The sequence below is a fragment of the Limanda limanda genome, chromosome 14, assembly GCF_963576545.1.
Source record: "Limanda limanda chromosome 14, fLimLim1.1, whole genome shotgun sequence".
Taxonomy (NCBI): Eukaryota; Metazoa; Chordata; class Actinopteri; order Pleuronectiformes; family Pleuronectidae; genus Limanda; species Limanda limanda.
Window position 1 is genome coordinate 8,557,122 of NC_083649.1, and position 18,323 is coordinate 8,575,444.

General features: G+C 38.8%; 4 protein-coding genes across 4 annotated transcripts in view; all 4 read right to left on the reverse strand.

Moving 5' to 3' along the window:
• Positions 1–458: 458 nt before the first annotated feature.
• Positions 459–1,442, reverse strand: LOC133019815 (olfactory receptor 1500-like). Its single transcript, XM_061086386.1, has one exon. The coding sequence runs from the start codon at positions 1,440–1,442 to the stop codon at positions 459–461; it is 984 nt and encodes a 327-aa protein (XP_060942369.1).
• A 1,754-nt stretch (positions 1,443–3,196) lies between these two features.
• Positions 3,197–4,180, reverse strand: LOC133019816 (olfactory receptor 1500-like). The gene has a single exon (XM_061086387.1). It carries the CDS (start codon positions 4,178–4,180, stop codon positions 3,197–3,199), a length of 984 nt encoding a protein of 327 aa, XP_060942370.1.
• Positions 4,181–5,886: 1,706 nt separating this feature from the next.
• On the reverse strand, positions 5,887–6,870 carry LOC133019967 (olfactory receptor 1E16-like). Its single transcript, XM_061086565.1, has one exon. It carries the CDS (start codon positions 6,868–6,870, stop codon positions 5,887–5,889), a length of 984 nt encoding a protein of 327 aa, XP_060942548.1.
• Positions 6,871–15,006: 8,136 nt separating this feature from the next.
• ubl3a (ubiquitin-like 3a) overlaps positions 15,007–18,323 on the reverse strand; it is a 36,704-nt gene continuing 33,387 nt past the window's right edge. The window contains exons 4-5 of the mRNA XM_061085638.1: positions 18,135–18,212; positions 15,007–16,987 (exon numbers count right to left, since the gene is read on the reverse strand). Coding sequence (XP_060941621.1) covers positions 16,935–16,987; positions 18,135–18,212 — 131 coding nt within the window. The 3' untranslated portion in view covers positions 15,007–16,934. The remainder of the gene's footprint in view (positions 16,988–18,134; positions 18,213–18,323) is intronic.

Sequence of the window (18,323 nt, forward strand, 5' to 3'; positions counted from 1 at the left end):
CAAGGAGTCTCACAAAATCCAATATAAGTGCAAAGTTGAGAAAATAAAAATAGATCATAGTCAGCAATAGAGTAAATCAAAACAGTAAAGAACTAGAATGAAACAATATAGGAACAACAATAAAATGAAAATAAGAAATATAGTTACATGTTTGTAGAATAAACTTACAGTTATCACACAGTGCATGAGTAGAAATAATGGCAATTAGCAAAGAACTTCTGTCTTTAAATGAGCTATTTTATTTCACACTTCTTCTTCAAAAACGTCACTTGATTTGAGGATTAAATGTAATAATTATTATAATTTCATATCACAACATTTGTGGGATTCTAACATATTTATTCACTCACATTTATTCACAATTCTTCTGGAATAAATTCATATCAAAAACATTTGTGGTATTCTCACTCATTGATTTGACTGTAATAGACATAACCTCCTGAACAGAACACCAATTGTTAGTTGACAATAACTTTCTTTACTCTAATCCTGGATTTCTTTCTGATCTTTAAAAATTTTCTCAGAGAATCTTTTATTTCTTGGGTCTGCAGAACATAGATAATCGGGTTCAACGTGGGAGGAATGACGAAGCTCAGAGACAAGTTAATGATCCTGGCATTGGGATGAATATTCTTCTGCAACATAAATGTGACTAATATCGGGATGAAGTAGATGGCCACGAGTGACAGATGAGCTGTGCAGGTTTTTAAGGCCTTCAGCCGCCCCTGAACCGTAGTCACGTTGGTCAAAGCATAGCTGATATACAGGTACGTGCACACGATGAATATCAGAGGGAACCAGAGGATTAGAGCTGGTAACAGATAGGACATGATAAAACTGGGTGTGATGTCGTTGCAGGCCAGACGATACAACTGGCCGTGGTCACAGAAAAAACTCCTGATCACTACGGACTGACAGAAGGAGAGTCTGGTGAGAAGGCCGGATACGATCAGTACCACAGTGACGATAGAGAGCCAAAAAGAGGCAATAACACAAAACATGGACCTGTGAGTGATCTTCACATGGTATTGCAGCGGGTAACGGATCGCTATGAGTCTGTCGTAGGAGAGAGCCACCAGGTTAAGAGACTGCATGGAGAGGCTGGTGTAGCAGAAGAACAGGAAGGTCAGACAGTCGTTGTAGGGGATCTGGTGATGGTTGAACAGGAAGACGTCCAGGACCTTCGGCACCAGAGCAGAGTTACTGAACAGGTCCGTAAAGGCCAGGTTAAAAACTATGATATACTTTGGAGTTCTCAGATTGGGATCCAAACATATTACGGCCATGACTGCAGTGTTTGCCAGCACGGAAAAGATATACAGAAAACACAGAAAGATGTAATAATACTTAACATGAGGTATTCCGATAAATCCGCTTAATATGAAATATGCAGGATGCACAAAGGTGATGTTCTTCCCGAGAGCCGAGTTGAAAAACTCCATAGTGAAAGATGGAGTGAGTTGAAGGAGAGTGCACCAGGTTCTCTTGTGTGGAGGATGGAGGTGAGCTTGTCTCACTCTGTTCTGATGAAGAAGCTCCGACAAGCTTTATTCACTGATCATCTGTTTATATCATAGATGGTCAGCGTCTGGTCCCTTGAGTCTGCTCAATGCAAGCAGGAAGAAACTTCTCAATACAACTATTATACTGCATTTATTATAGTACATAATATATTTATTTCATATTATATTACATTAATGTAATTGGAGCTTCTATTTTTATGTATTTTTACTGTATTTTAGTTTGTGACTGTTTAGTTAGTTTGCTGTGTTTAATTCATTTGTTTTCTATAGAGATAATCACAGATGTACAATAAACCCTAAAGGCACAATTTACACACTCAAGAGGAAACATGTATAAATGATTGAGGATCTTAAAGGTTATAAGATGCACTCACAACCTTAATACTGCAAATACAACAAGGCTTTGCATTAATTTGCTTTTACACCCAAATTAATGATATTAACATATATTCTCTTGTCAAAAAATGAGTGGATGGATGGGTGAGAGAGAGAGAAGAGGCGTGATTCAGGAAGATGATCGAGCCGGGATCCAAACCAGGGACCTGCAGCTCAAAGCTCACGTGCCTAAAATCAGGTTCTGTGATATACTGACGTCTCTGCTTTTATATATAATATGGAACAAGAAAGTTTAATGAAAGATATGATCTGTTCACATCTGACCACAGACATGAAGATGTGCATCAAATCCTCCTGCAGCTAAAAAGAGACACTGTCGGCCAAAATATCCCAGAAACTGACTTTATTCCACGACGGCGATGATGAACAGCTTTAGAAGCATCTTTTCTCAATCATATTACAAATCTTGAAGTTCACATATACAGAATCTGCACTTCCTGAAGATGTTTCACAATTAAATCCACAATAAAGGAGAAGTCATGATGTCCTTGAACGGCAGCAGAGGTTTAATATGAACATGTGTTTCCGGAGAAAGTGAAGTGCTGCAGAAGAGAAAAACACATAAAGACAGAAAAGGTCTCGTTCTGGTTTACTTTATGAGGAATCAATAATCACGAAAAAGCCAAAAGTTTGATCAGAAATTATCTTTCTTCTTTAATCATTGATTTAAAAATACAAATGTAAAAATCATCTTTTTTTGCATCTTAAATGTTGCATGAAATATATGAAAAATGAAAAATACTCTGAAATATATATATACAGGAAACTGATGATAACAATACTAAACTTTATTTCTATAGCACCTTTAAAAAAAAAGTTACAAGGTGTCTCACAAATCCAATATAAGTGCAGAGTTGAGAAAATAAAAATAGATCATAGTCAGCAATACAGTAAATCAAAACAGTAAAGAACTAGAATGAAACAATATAGGAACAACAATAAAATGAAAATAAGAAATATAGTTACATGTTTGTAGAATAAACTTACAGTTATCACACAGTGCATGAGTAGAAATAATGGCAATTAGCAAAGAACTTCTGTCTTTAAATGAGCTATTTTATTTCACACTTCTTCTTTTAAAAAGTCACTTGATTTGAGGATTAAATGTAATAATTATTATAATTTCATATCACAACATTTGTGGGATTCTAACATATTTATTCACTCACATTTATTCACAATTCTTCTGGAATAAATTCATATCAAAAACATTTGTGGTATTCTCACTCATTGATTTGACTGTAATAGACATAACCTCCTGAACAGAACACCAATTGTTAGTTGAAAATAACTTTCTTTACGTTAATCCCGGATTTCTTTATGATCTTTAAAAATTTTCTCAGAGAATCTTTTATTTCTTGGGTCTGCAGAACATAGATAATCGGGTTCAACGTGGGAGGAAAGACGGAGCTCAGAGACAAGTTAATGATCCTGGCATTGGGATGAATATTCTTCTGCAACATAAATGTGACTAATATCGGGATGAAGTAGATGGCCACGAGTGACAGATGAGCTGTGCAGGTTTTTAAGGCCTTCAGCCGCCCCTGAACCGTGGTCACTTTGGTCAAAGCATAGCTGATGTACAGGTAAGTGCACAAGATGAATATCAGAGGGAACCAGAGGATTAGAGCTGGTAACAGATAGGACATGATAAAACTGGGTGTGATGTCGTTGCAAGCCAGACGATATAACTGGCCGTGGTCACAGAAATAGCTCCTGATCACTACGGACTGACAGAAGGAGAGTCTGGTGAGAAGGCCGGCTACGATCAGTACCACAGTGACGATAGTGAGCCAAAAAGAGGCAATAACACAAAACATGGACCTGTGAGTGATCTTCACATGGTATTGCAGCGGGTAACCGATCGCTATGAGTCTGTCGTAGGAGAGAGCCACCAGGTTGAGAGACTGCATGGAGAGGCAGGTGTAGCAGAAGAACAGGAAGGTCAGGCAGTCGTTGTAGGGGATCTGGTGATGGTTGAACAGGAAGACGTCCAGGACCTTCGGCACCAGAGCAGAGTTACCGAACAGGTCTGTAAAGGCCAGGTTAAAAACTATGATATACTTTGGAGTTCTCAGATTGGGATCCAAACATATTACGGCCATGACTGCAGTGTTTGCCAGCACGGAAAAGATATACAGAAAACACAGAAAGATGTAATAATACTTAACATGAGGTATTCCGATAAATCCGCTTAATATGAAATATGCAGGATGCACAAAGGTGATGTTCTTCCCAAGAGCCGAGTTGAAAAACTCCATAGTGAAAGATGGAGTGAGGTGAAGGAGAGTGCACCAGGTTCTGTTGTGTGGAGGATGGAGGTGAGCTTGTCTCACTCTGTTCTGATGAAGAAGCTCCGACAAGCTTTATTCACTGATCATCTGTTTATATCATAGATGGTCAGCGTCTGGTCCCTGGAGTCTGCTGAATGCAAGCAGGAAGAAACTTCTCAATACAACTATTATACTTATTTTATTATAGTATATAATATATTTATTTCATATTATATTACATTAATGTAATTGGAGCTTCTATTTGTATGTATTTTTACTGTATTTTAGTTTGTGACTGTTTAGTTAGTTTGCTGTGTTTAATTCATTTGTTTTCTATAGAGATAATCACAGATGTACAATAAACCCTCAAGGCACAATTTACACACTCAAGAGGAAACATGTATAAATGATTGAGGATCTTAAAGGTTATAAGATCCACTCACAACCTTATTACTGCAAATACAACAAGGCTTTGCATTAGTTTACTTTTACACCCAAATTAATGATATTAACATATATTCTCTTGTCAAAAAATGCTGGTTGGATGGGTGAGAGAGAGAGAAGAGGCGTGACTCAGGAAAATGGTCGAGCCGGGATTCAAACCAGGGACCTGCAGCTCAAAGCTCACGTGCCTAGAATCAGGTTCTTTGATATACTGAGGTCTCTGCTTTTATATATAATATGGAACAAGAAAGTTTAATGAAAGATATGATCTGTTCACATCTGACCACAGACATGAAGATGTGCATCAAATCCTCCTGCAACTAAAAAGAGACACTGTCGGCCAAAATATCACAGAAACTGACTTTATTCCACGACGACGATGATGAACAGCTTTTGAAGAATCTTTTCTCAATCATCTTACAAATCTTGAAGTTCACATATACAGAATCTGCACTCCCTGAAGATGCCTCACAATAAAATATTCACAATAAAGGAGAAGTCATGATGTCCTTGAACGGCAGCAGAGGTTTAATATGAACTGTTTCAGGAGAGAGTGAAGTGCTGCAGAAGAGAAAAACACATAAAGACAGAAAAGGTCTCGTTCTGGTTTACTTTATGAGGAATCAATAATCACGAAAAAGCCAAAAGTTTGATCAGAAATTATCTTTCTTCTTTAATCATTGATTTAAAAATGCAAATGTAAAAATCATCTTTTTTTGCATCTCAAATGTTGCATGAAATGTATAAAAAAATGAAAAATACTCTGAAATATATATATACAGGAAACTGATGATAACAATAATAAACTTTATTTCTATAGCACCTTTAAAAAAAAAGTTACAATGTGTGTCAGAGAATCAAATATAAGTGCAGAGTTGAGAAAATAAAAAAAGATCATAGTCAGTAATACATTGAAACAAAACAGCTGGAAGAACTAGAATGAAACTATAATGGAACAAAATTAAAACAATAAAATGAAAATACGAAATATAGTTGCATGTTTGTAGAATATCTTGCAGTTATCACACAGTACATGAGTAGAAATAAATGCAATTAACAAAGAACTTCTGTCTTAAAATGAGTTATATTATTTCACACTTCATCTTTTAAAAACGTTACTTGATTTGAGGATAAATTCTAATAATTATTATAATTTCATATCACAACATTTGTGGGATTCCAACATATTTATTCACTCACTCATTGATTCTTCTGTAATAGACGTAATGTCCTGAACAGAACAGAAATATTTACCTGATCACAACTTTCTTTACTTTAATCCCGGATTTCTTTCTGATCTTTAATAATTTTCTCACAGATTCTTTGATTTCTTGCGTCTGCAGAACATAGATAATCGGGTTCAACGTGGGAGGAAAGACGGAGCTCAGAGACAAGTTAATGATCCTGTCATTGGGATGAATATTCTTCCCAAACATAAATGTGACTAATATCGGGATGAAGTAGATGGCCACGAGTGACAGATGAGCTGTGCAGGTTTTTAAGGCCTTCAGCCGCCCCTGAGCCGTGGTCACTTTGGTCAAAGCATAGCTAATGTACAGGTAAGTGCACACGATGAATATCAGAGGGAACCAGAGGATGAGAGTTAATAACAGAAAGGACATGATAGTAGTGGGTGTGGTGTCGTTGCAGGCCAGACGATACAACTGGCCGTGGTCACAGAAATAACTCCTGATCACTACGGACTGACAGAAGGAGAGTCTGGTGAGAAGGCCGGCTGCGATCAGTACCACAGTGACGATAGAGAGCCAAAAAGAGGCGATAACACAAAACATGGACCTGTGAGTAATCTTCACATGGTATTGCAGCGGGTAACCGATCGCTATGAGTCTGTCGTAGGAGAGAGCCACCAGGTTGAGAGACTGCATGGAGAGGCAGGTGTAGCAGAAGAACAGGAAGGTCAGGCAGTCGTTGTAGGGGATCTGGTGATGGTTGAACAGGAAGACGTCCAGGACCTTCGGCACCAGAGCAGAGTTACTGAACAGGTCCGTAAAGGCCAGGTTAAAAACTATGATATACTTTGGAGTTCTCAGATTGGGATCCAAACATATTACGGCCATGACTGCAGTGTTTGCCAGCACGGAAAAGATATACAGAAAACACAGAAAGATGTAATAATACTTAACATGAGGTATTCCGATAAATCTGCTTATTATGAAATACGCAGGACGCACAAAGGTGATGTTCTTCCCGAGAGCCGAGTTGAAAAACTCCATAGTGAAAGATGAAGAGAGGTGAAGGAGAGTGCACCAGGTTCTCTTGTGTGGAGGATGGAGGTGAGCTTGTCTCACTCTGTTCTGATGAAGAAGCTCCGACAAGCTTTATTCACTGATCCTCTGTTTATATCATAGATGGTCAGCGTCTGGTCCCTGGAGTCTGCTGAATGCAAGCAGGAAGAAACTTCTCAGTACAACTATTATACTGCATTTATTAAAGTATATAATATATTTATTTTATATTATATTACATTAATGTAATTGGAGCTTCTATTTTTATAAATTTTTACTGTATTTTACTTTGTGACTGTGGTAAGTTTGCTGTGTTTAATTCATTTGTTTTCTATGGATGGACAGATGGATGGTTGGAAGGATACATGGACAAATGGAAAAAATGGACAAATGGACAAATGAATGGATGGGCAGATGGATGGACGGACAGATGGACAGATGGACAGATGGACAGATGGACAGATGGACAGATGGACAGATGGACAGATGGATGAATGGACAGATGTACAAATGGACAGATGGACAGATTGACAGATGGACAGATGGACAGATGGACAGATGGATGAATGGACTGATGGATGGACATATGGACAGATGGATGGATGGACGGACAGATGGATGGATGGACAGATGGACAGATGGATAGATGGATGAATGGACTGATGGACGAATGGACTGATGGATGGATGGATGGATGGATGGATGGATGGATGGATGGATGGATGGATGGATGGATGGATGGATGGATGGATGGATGGATGGATGGATGGATGGATGGATGGATGGATGGATGGATGGATGGATAGATAGATGGATGGATGGGTGGATTGATGGATGGATGGATGGATGGATGGATGGATGGATGGATGGATGGATGGATGGATGGATGGATGGATGGATGGATGGATGGATGGATGGATGGATGAATGGATGGATGGATGGACAGATTGATGGACAAATGGAGGGCCGGATGGATGGATGAATGGACGGACTGATGGATGTGCTTATGAACAGAGGGATGGACAGATTGATGGATGGATGAATGGACAGATGGATGGATGGATGGATGGATGGATGGATGGATGGATGGATGGATGGATGGATGGATGGATGGATGGATGAACAGAGGGACGGACAGATGGATGGATGGATGAACACAGGGATGGATAGATGGAGGGATGGATGGATGGTTAGATGGATGAACGGAGGGATGGACAGATGGATGGATGGATGGATAGATGGATGAACGTAGGGATGGACAGATGACTGGATGGATGGATGGATGGATGGATGGATGGATGGATGGATGGATGGATGGATGGATGGATGGATGGATGGATGGATGGATGGATGGATGGATGGATGGATGGATGGATGGATGGATGGATGCAGTCCTGAAGTCTAACACTGGCCAGAATAATAGAATCGAATGCATGTCAGGAGTGAGGTTAACACAGAGTCTTCAGTCTTCAGACTTCTTCTCTCTGATTGTTTGTGTTGTGTCAAAACTTCCCTTGACTTGATTCCCCGGTTGGAAGCCCGAGCGTTTCGGCCTAATGAGGCTGTTAATGAGTTGTTTGTCGACTGTTGATGATGACACATCCGAGCAGTGAGGTAAACACTTTGTCCCAAACTGCAGGAGACAGTCAGGAGGGAGCCGGGGGGATTGGGTCAGCTACTTCAGAAAGATGCAAGAGTTACACACTGAAGAGAGAAACTTTCCAGGACTTGACATCTGGATTTCTGCCACAGGAATACAGATAACATGACAACTCCTTGTGTTGTTTCCTAAACTTATCTGACGACTCTGCAGAAAAACTTCACAAACCAAAATACGTATTCTCGTTTCACATTACAACTGATTTCTGTGCATGAAGTACACATATGTGGCAAAGGAGAGAATCATAAAAGAATTTAATAGTAATTTTCTATGATTTACAACTGACAAATACAAAAAATATCACTTTCTGTAACTAGACTGTTTCTCAGACAGTGGATTCCTCCGTCAAGGCTTGAGAGTCGTCTAATAGAACCACATTTAAATTTATTAGTTAATAATGTTGATGGAACTGAAACGATGGAAGTCCACCACGTAGGCGCTGCTTCACCCAAACAATGTACAGTCCACACATGCGGCAGTTATTTTAAATTACATATTTTATTTCATTGTTCTCATTTGATTTGTTTTTATTTGATATTCTGCATGTTGTGCATGTTACAGCATTAAAAGAAGGATATGCCTTTCCTACAGATTATGTGAAATGAGATGATCCTTTATGTTCTGAAGAAAATAAACGATGGGCTCCGGCAGCATCACACTGATTACTAGTGTTAACTTGTGTTTATAATAAGCTTGTTGTTAGAATGGCTGTGATGAAGACTATGACAAACATGCTTGGCCTCTGTTGGGCCTTGCTTGAACTTCAATTCAAGATGAACTGCAACATGTGATCCGTTTTTCACATTTTAGAAAAGTATAATTTGTTCTATAAAAATGTAAAGCTTCAAAATCAAATCAGCCAATCAAAAGAAATGATCTTGATTATATGTACCATCGATCCTTTAATAGTTTAATAGTGAGGACTGGATAGAAAATGCTGACGTTGTATTATCAAATCAAACTGTGACCTGTGTCAGGTCAGGTCAAAGCAGGAGATACATGATCTCATTACTAACTCCTATGTTGGGGAATGTGTTCAGTGAATTCCTCAGATTCTTTTTAATTAGATTTTCTGAGACTAATATAATATGGGAACCTTCTCCAGAGACTATTGAAGCCTTTCACCCGGAGTGTAACCTGTGGGGAGTCACTATTAGGGATTTGTGGCCAAATGAATGAGATGAGCTCCCTGGGTGTATTACCGTTGTTTGAGATTCTCCCACAGAGACACTTTAAAGAAATAAGAAAGAGGACAGAGAGGACAGGAAGCATCGCCTGCCTCAGGCCTGCGGGAGGCAGTTAATTACACAACACATTAGCCTCATGAGGAATCAACCACCTGCTAGTTTGACAACATACTAATTATAATGTTTCAGAAAAACTTCAGGAGACGTGGAAAACACGCTATTTCTAACCTGAACTGCAGAATTATTTTAATTTGAGAACTAGAAGGGAAAGGAATATTTTCACTCCTGTCCGTTGCTTTGTCTGTTTGTCTGTTTGTCTGTTTGTTTGTCTGTTTTTTCTGTTTGTTTGTTTGTTTGTCTGTCTGTTTGTCTGTTTGTTTGTTTGTCTGTTTGTTTGTCTGTTTGTTTATTTGTCTGTTTGTCTGTCTGTTTGTCTATTTATTTGTCTGTTCGTCTGTTTGTCTGTTTGTCTGTCTGTTTGTCTGTTTGTCTGTTTGTTTGTTTGTCTGTTTGTTTATTTGTCTGTTTGTCTGTTTGTCTGTTTGTCTGTCTGTTTGTCTGTTGGTCTGTCTGTTTGTTTGTTTGTTTGTTTGTCTGTTTGTTTGTCTGTTTGTTTGTCTGTCTGTTTGTCTGTTTGTTTGTCTGTTTGTCTGTTTGTCAATCAATTCAGTTTTATTTCTACGAGACAGAAGAAAGCGCAGGATGAATTACATTGATAGATAAGTTAAAATAAAGTGGAAAACCCACACACCTTCTGTTTTTATTCAAGAATTTGATTGAATTACCAAATCAGTTATTATGTTTCCGATGATCACAAAACTTGGTGGAAGGATGTCGTTATGGTTGGGAAAAGAATCAAATGAATTTAGGTTTGGAGTCAGATCAGTGGACAAATCCTGGATTTTTATAAATTTTCTTTCACTTTGATTTACCTTGATTTCTCACAGAATGATTACACTGTGAGCAATTTGGTCCAGATTCTGGATTTGATGAGCTGATTTCTATGTACTTAGTCAGTTCAGATGCACAACTGCTTTGAATGCTATGTTTTTATCTTTTGTGTCTTTCAATCCTTAAACCAGTATTATTATATTGGGAGAAGTGATTTATCTATGACAGTAGTCACAATTTCACTAATAGTAGCTATACTATTACAATACTAGTGGTAGAAGTACTATGCACAGTATCAGATTTCAGTATTATTTTCCTGTCTTTACTCTGTTTATATTAGTTTAATTATTACATTCATTCCTCAAGCAAATGTCCACATTGTTGTACCAATAATAATGGTAATAGCAGTTGTGGTTTAATTGGGACAATAGTAATGGTATTAGATGTTGTTTGCATTATATTGTTATGTGTGGAGCCTAAAAGGATCGTGTTGGATTTCAGAGCCGACGCTTCACTCAATCACAAACAGGTTTGTCAACCCTCCTGGAGGTCGACCCCGCGGGAATCAACCTCACCACAGAGTCATTGCACGTCTCGGCTGTCTCTCAACACCAAGGCCTCAGGAGAGACGTCAGCAGAGAGCGAGACGTGTTGGTCTCCTCCCAACAGGCTGCTTCCCACACGACTACAGTCCTGAGAGCTTTTCCCCTTCAACCACCAAAACATAAATATTTATCACAGAGATGTTGCAGCTTGTCGTTGGACAAACAACTTTAGTTTATGAAAGTGTGACAGAAAAGTTTCCACCACAGAGACTTTTCTTACACTTTACATAAAAATGTCACCTGCGACCATAAGCAGGGGGTGGTGCAGAGAAATGGGGCCTGAGAGGCAAATATAGGATTTTTTGTTTTTGATTAATATGTCTTATGACAAATTTATATTTGAGATTTAGATCAGACAATTTATTCTTGATCCTTTATTTCTATTTAAAAACACGACACTAATGGGCTTGTTCAGCCCTTTTTTCTAGTTTTTTTTGTCCTGATTCAGTCTGTTCAGCCATGATCAAATATACTTTTGATTTGCCATCATATAACATAGAAGGGATTATTATAGTAGTATTATCTTAGTACAATATTATTACAGTAATCTTGGCAAAACAACTTGGTCTTTAGATTCTTCATTGTGCTGCTCTGACTCAATTAATAATAATAATAATAATACATTTGATTTATATAGAGCTTTTAAAAGGTACTCACAGGCAGTTAACATGGTAAAAGCAGCGACAATAAAAACAATAACAATAAATAATAACATTATAGCTGTTAACAAACAGACATTTTACATTAAAAACAATTATAATATATAAATAAATCAAAAGGAGAGTTTTGAAGGAGGCGAGTGAGGGAGAATGTCTGAGGTGTAGGGGGAGAAAGTTCCAAGGGGGGGCACAGGTGGAGAATGCCCTGTCCTTTCCTTTATTATGAAGTGTTTACGTCATCTCTAGACTTTTCTGAGGGTCTGAGATTAAATATATATTTATTCTTACTCCACATATTCTGAATGAAAAGTCAAAAACAATTTGAATGCAGTACCTTTCTTCACCACTGCAAGGTGCTAAAATAACAAATACATAACAATAAAGTTAATAAATACCATCTAAATAGGAAATAATATTTATTTTTTTTGAGAGAGCTACATTCTATTTTGGAGCACTGGTCAAAATACCACACTGTATGATTTCTACTGGGAATATTAACTAATCCCATTGAACTTATGTTACCTTTCACTGCAAGACCTTCAAAAACAATATTCAACTTTAATATTTTCTATATCATTTATCGTTATCGTTATCCTGGTTCAAAAACTAATAAACACATATGCGTCATTTCATTGATCTTAAATATTTCTAAAAAAAAAGTATATCAAATATTTGGATTGCACACATTGGACAGAAAATAAAATAATGCTGTAATGAGATCATAAAAGGGTATGAGCCCAAATGAGACATTAAGTGATCTGCAGTTACAAATTAAGCCAAATACCAAGACTTCAAAACACTAGATATATTAAACACTAAACACAAGCTCATCAAACAAGTGTATATATGACACTGAGACTTTTTAACAAATGGCATCATATATATCATCATAAAGTAGTTTTAAAAATAGTATGGCTGTTGTACGTTTGTCATCTAAATCATCCAAATAAAGAATTAACCATGAGTGTGAACTAACCGTGAGTAGTTCATTTTCATCTGCATGAACTGAGGTTTGAACTTGTTCTTTTTCAGTGTGAACCTGCACGACCCTGGCTGCTGGTCACGCAGTTACATTCAGAAAATGGGAACCAGTTAGTTTGCCGCAGCAACTGGTTAGAGGAAGAAAAGCCAAGAGGGCGGCATTTAATCATGTAAAGGTTTGGTTGTTTGTTTGATTTAGAAAAGAAAAGAAAAAAGTTATATTCAACCATCCTATATTTAGGCCTAGACGCACCAATTGTTTAAGATGGGTAAAAATCTTTTAGTTTGATTTAAAAATAATAATAATTCTAAAGAACATCCCATATCTAAGAGACAGCCTAATTTAATAGTGGTATGTTTAAGTTTGATTTTTTTTTTTTTCAATCTCAATAACACCATTTGGATTTGTCAAAAAACAAATGTGAATATATATATCCGCCTTCTGTAATTTATCTTTCCGTTATTCTGAAACAACAATATTCTGAAACAATGGGGATTTTTCTGGCATTTTTACAAATGGGGATTAATCATAATTAATCCACAGCTACCCTGCGATTAATCTGATTAAAATGTTTAATAATTTGACAGCTCTAAAATAAAGCCGATGAGGTGAAGCTGCGTCAAAAATAATCCACATCACACAATATAAACCAGGTGCTATACACAGGATTCACCAGAAGATGGCGATGTCCTCAAACCTTCAGTCAAGTCTTTCCATTTAGTTTTGCCTGTTGGATAATACAACGTCATTATATTGTTGACAATCCATCCAAACACAAGTGATGAGCACTTAGCTTTATGAAAGGCCTCCTCCACACATGGCCACCGTGCTGCTCCTCTTCATGTCAGTGTGTTGTTGTTGTTGACGTCAGAATCAGGCACATGAAATTATATCAGTTTCCTTCATGTTTATTGACGGGTCTGGTCTGAGACAGTTATTTAAATGAAACCACCTGAGGAGTTCAGAGGGGAAGCATCTTAACAGAGATCATGTTTGGCTGCTTCATGTTTTTCATGAGATTGTACAACAACTAACTTTGTGTGTTAACTCTTCACATGGAAAGTGACCTCATCGTCAGATATACTGTATGAAGAAGAGTGAAACTAAATATTCCATCTCACGTGCAGCAGAAGATTAAGGAGAACGACAGGGAAACAGGAAAAGTGAAATATCACGAGAATTACAGGACTCGAGTTTCTGCTCTAACTATATTAACTAGTACAGCTACTTGGCATTTATTGGTAATATATGTCCCAACATGTTCTGTGGTCATGAGTTGTAAAGATAAGTTCCAGGAAGAAATGCTGCTGACATGTAAATGACTCGTTCGTAGGAAACAGACACAGACTAGAGAGAACAAAGTCTTTATTAATAATAATAATAATAATAATAATAATAATAATAATAATAATAATAATAATAATAATAATAATAATAATAATGTGAGCTGATGGAGAGGGTGGGGGGCAGGAGTCAGCCCAACAGGTTCAGGAACAAGTGTCACAATGACTCGGTCAAAAAGTTTCAACAGACCTCTGAACAGAGAGTCGATCCAGCAGAGAGGGAAGTTATTATTTATAATGTGAGAAGCTGATGAATCAGACCAGAGCTGCTGAGTCAGAGCAGGTGGAGCAGGGACAGACCAGACTGAGCTGACAGATGGTGAAGGACATGTTACTTCACTGTAGAAATCAGGACTTATAATGGAGCAGTGGGTGGCACGTTGGAGCAGTGGGTGGCACCGTAGCCTCTTAGTTCAATTCTTTCTGTGTGGGTTTTCTCTGGGTCCCTAATGAGTGTGACTGGTTGTTGGTCTCTGTATGAGTCCTCTTCCCCCTCATGACCCTTTAAGGACAAGTAGTATAGATGTTATCGTGGTATTTCTACTTTAGGGTAATAATTAAACACTTTAAAATGAAATGTGTACAGTGTGTGTTTGTGTAAAGTTAAACACACACTTGACAAACTACAGAGTATGTCGACATAAATACTTCACAGTTCACCTCCACGTTACCGTCAGGGAGTTGAAACCACAAGTTGAGAGAAAAGATTCAAACATTAGTTGAAAACCAGTTAAGTTTCATCTCTGAGTATCACATGTTTCATGATCCAGTATCAGTGAGACACAGACAAGAGGCGGCACACTTCAATAATCTTTATTTAGTTTACAGATGTTTATTCCATTTTGAAGTTCGGAGGAGGGACAGGGAGCATTAGTGCTATTTACAATTGGTTTGAAAACATTTATCTCTGTACAGATTTGAACCCTGATCAATATAAACAATATATATTTTTTTTTTAAGACCTAGTGCTGTTACAAAGCGATTCTTTCAAAGCAAAGAAAAAAAACAACACACACAAACACACACAGAGAAAAAAGGATTACATTAAATTATAAACAAAATGAAAAAAGAAAAAGAAACAAAGTAGAAACAGAAGAAAGAAAAGTAAGAATACAGTGGGTCGATGATTAGGGAGGTTTTTTTCTGCCGTTGAGCACAAGACGTTGTCAGCGAGTGACTGTGAACTGGCTAGAAGCGAACCGCATACACAATCATAGACTAAACACCAATGATACTGTATATCAACAAGATCTAGAGTCATCGTGTTCTATAGAAGATTCATATTAAATATATTCTACACGTTACCTTTGTCCGGAACGTTACTTCCATTGGAAAAATATAAAATAAAACCGTAGAACTTTTTGTACAGTTTGTTATTAATCTGATGAGGGAGCACATGCTTCAGTTGTGCAAAATGGATTTTTTAATGCAGAGAGAGGATTTGGGGGGGGTAGAGAGAGAGAGAGAGAGAGAGAGAGCGAGAGAGAGAGAGAGAAAGAGAGAGAGAGAGAGAGAGAGAGAGAGAGAGAGAGAGAGAGAGAGAGAGAGAGAGCGAGAGGGGGGGGGGGGGGCGAAGCAAATTAAGACGAATAAGGAGCAAATTTCATTCAGAGCTCATTTCCCTGCTCGGACAGCAGCTGTCAGAGATCCTTCACAACACTGTTAAAAAACGGGAGCGCGACCAGCCTTTCCTTTTAGAAAGGGGGGGCAGGGGGGGTTAACTGACGTGAGGCTTAATTCATCACAACACTGGTCGGTCAGTTCTATGCACGGACTGTCAAAACACACACGGACGAAACGATGAAGCCAAAACAAGAGGCCCAACACTGGCTGTTTGGCTGTTTGTCAGTTGGTTTAGGCCGAGTTTGGCTAGAAATGCGACCGGCTGGGCGAGAGAGACGAGTTTTCTCTCTCTCCACAGCGCTCTGCAGACAAAAAGGACGTTCTCGTTTGTGACCTTTAAGGGCACATGCAGAGGAGGGCAGTATAAAGGACACAAGGTGTGTGTGTGTGTGTGTGTTTGTGTGTGTCTGTGTCCTGGTTTGAGTTCTCTGATCAGGCACGTCTAAGCTTCATCTGCTGCACTGAGGGAGATCACACAAGCACATACTGTGTGTGTAGACGTTGTTGTGTGTGCGTGTGTGTTGTTAGTGGTTAAAAATCTCTGCAGTCTGTATGAGGAAACAAGGCCACGCACACAAACTGTGGCACTGCATCACTGTTACAACCAGCTAGAATGAGGAGCCGCATAGAGACTGACTTTGAACAGAGCTGCTGAGGATGGCTTGACAATGTGTCGATGTCTGAGTGTGTGTGTGTGTGTGTCTGTGTGGCAGAAGGCTTTAAAAGGTGTGCATTAAGAGAGAAAGAAAAAAACAAAACATGCAGATCGAATTCCTTCCTCTAATTTTCCGTTATGACAACAAATCAAGTTACAAACGAAGGAATCAACTCTATCGTTTATCTGCTCCTGACTCTGGATCAGCCGGACTGCACCTGCTGTCTTTCCATGGTAAGTTTGAGTGTATGAAAGAGGGAGGAAGAAGAGGAAGAGGAGAAGAAGAGGAAGATGAAAAGGGGGAGGAGAGCGTGTGTGTTTGTCTGTGTGCATGTCCGCAGGGTGGACAGACTCCAGGACAGGACAGGGACGAGCTCATTGGGTCCAGAACGTCGAGGGCGAGAGGTGATGAGAGGGGTTAAGAGGGCTGGCAGCGGAGGTGTGTATTTACAGGATGACACAGCAGTTACTCTCCCCGGTCTTCTCTCTGTTCCTCTGACCTGAGAAAACACACACACACACACACACACACACACACACACACACACACACACAGCGTCAACAACAGGAAACACTGATCCTGCACAGGTACTCAGCTAAACACATATGATGAGGCGTCATTCAGTGTGTCCATATTAAGAAAATATATATCCAAGCATGTCTTTTCCTCTCAGTCCAGACGAGAACAACTTTTATCTTTTCCAAAATGGCCTCCACACAGTGTCAAACAAACCTCCGGTGTTGTGTTTCAGTGTGTAGGAGTTAAACGTTAAACACAACATCCTTCATTTGCCTCTGACTTCCACTGTGACTGCTCATTTTAATGACTAATACGGCTGAATACGCAGCAGAGAGTTCATCATTAACATCGGATTTTACCTGAGCAGCTACGGAACAAATCTCAATTTCATATTTGTTAATAAAACATAAAAATATATTTATGAGAACAGCTAAATTGGGAATTCAGATGATGCTAGCTGTCAGTTCTGTTGTTCATCTGGCAATTATTTTTTTTTAAACTAATAGATTTAACCATTATCATGAATTTCAAGTGTTGTACTTTTGACTGAAGTGATGGATGCAAATTGTTTTCAGTGTTGGAAGATTCAGATGATTTAACAATAAAAACTCTGCATGAAAGACAGCTCAACTTCACTGAGCCGACAGTCGAGGTTCAGGCCACTAATGCTGGGTCGTCCCAACATTTTAACTCATTGAAGTTTAATTATAATTCACTTCAGATTCATCCCTGTCAATCACTTTATAGCCCTATAACCAACTTTTAACAGAAAAGAAACAAACAGACGCATTGATCTCACCTGTTACTGTTTCTACCCAGATCTACACTCTTTATCTGCACTCTGTTTGTTAGGTCTAGCGCCCAGCTGCCCTCAGCCCGGTCTCTACACACAATCACTAGAGGGAGACCTGTCCCCTAATATGATTTTTATTGGCTATACATTGTCCACAGTGGACGGTCTCTTGGGGAAACATTTAAGGAGAGGCCAATTACTTGCACCAGTGGCTGTTCCCAAAACTGAAGCCATGTGGAGAGATAAATAATGGCTGGGAGCAAAGAGCGCTTAAAGTTGTGGAGAGTGTGAAAGGCTTAGTGAAAGGAAGGAAGGGAGACGCAGGGCTGGTTACCTTGGGAATTTGGCTCAGGCAAAGTCTCTCTGGCAACTAAATGCATCACTGTGGTCTTCCCCAAGGGCAGTTTGAGGGCTAACAGGGGAGAAGAGAGAGACACATACAGAGTTAGTGGTTATTCACTGGGCGACATATCTGTCTGTACACCGGACTCTGCAACACGTACATACAGATTATACAGCACTG

Excerpts from the sequence above, each read along its gene's own strand:
- LOC133019815 (XM_061086386.1), bottom strand. The coding sequence starts at position 1,442 with ATGGAGTTTTTCAACTCGGCTCTCGGGAAGAACATCACCTTTGTGCAT.
- LOC133019816 (XM_061086387.1), bottom strand. The coding sequence starts at position 4,180 with ATGGAGTTTTTCAACTCGGCTCTTGGGAAGAACATCACCTTTGTGCAT.
- LOC133019967 (XM_061086565.1), bottom strand. The coding sequence starts at position 6,870 with ATGGAGTTTTTCAACTCGGCTCTCGGGAAGAACATCACCTTTGTGCGT.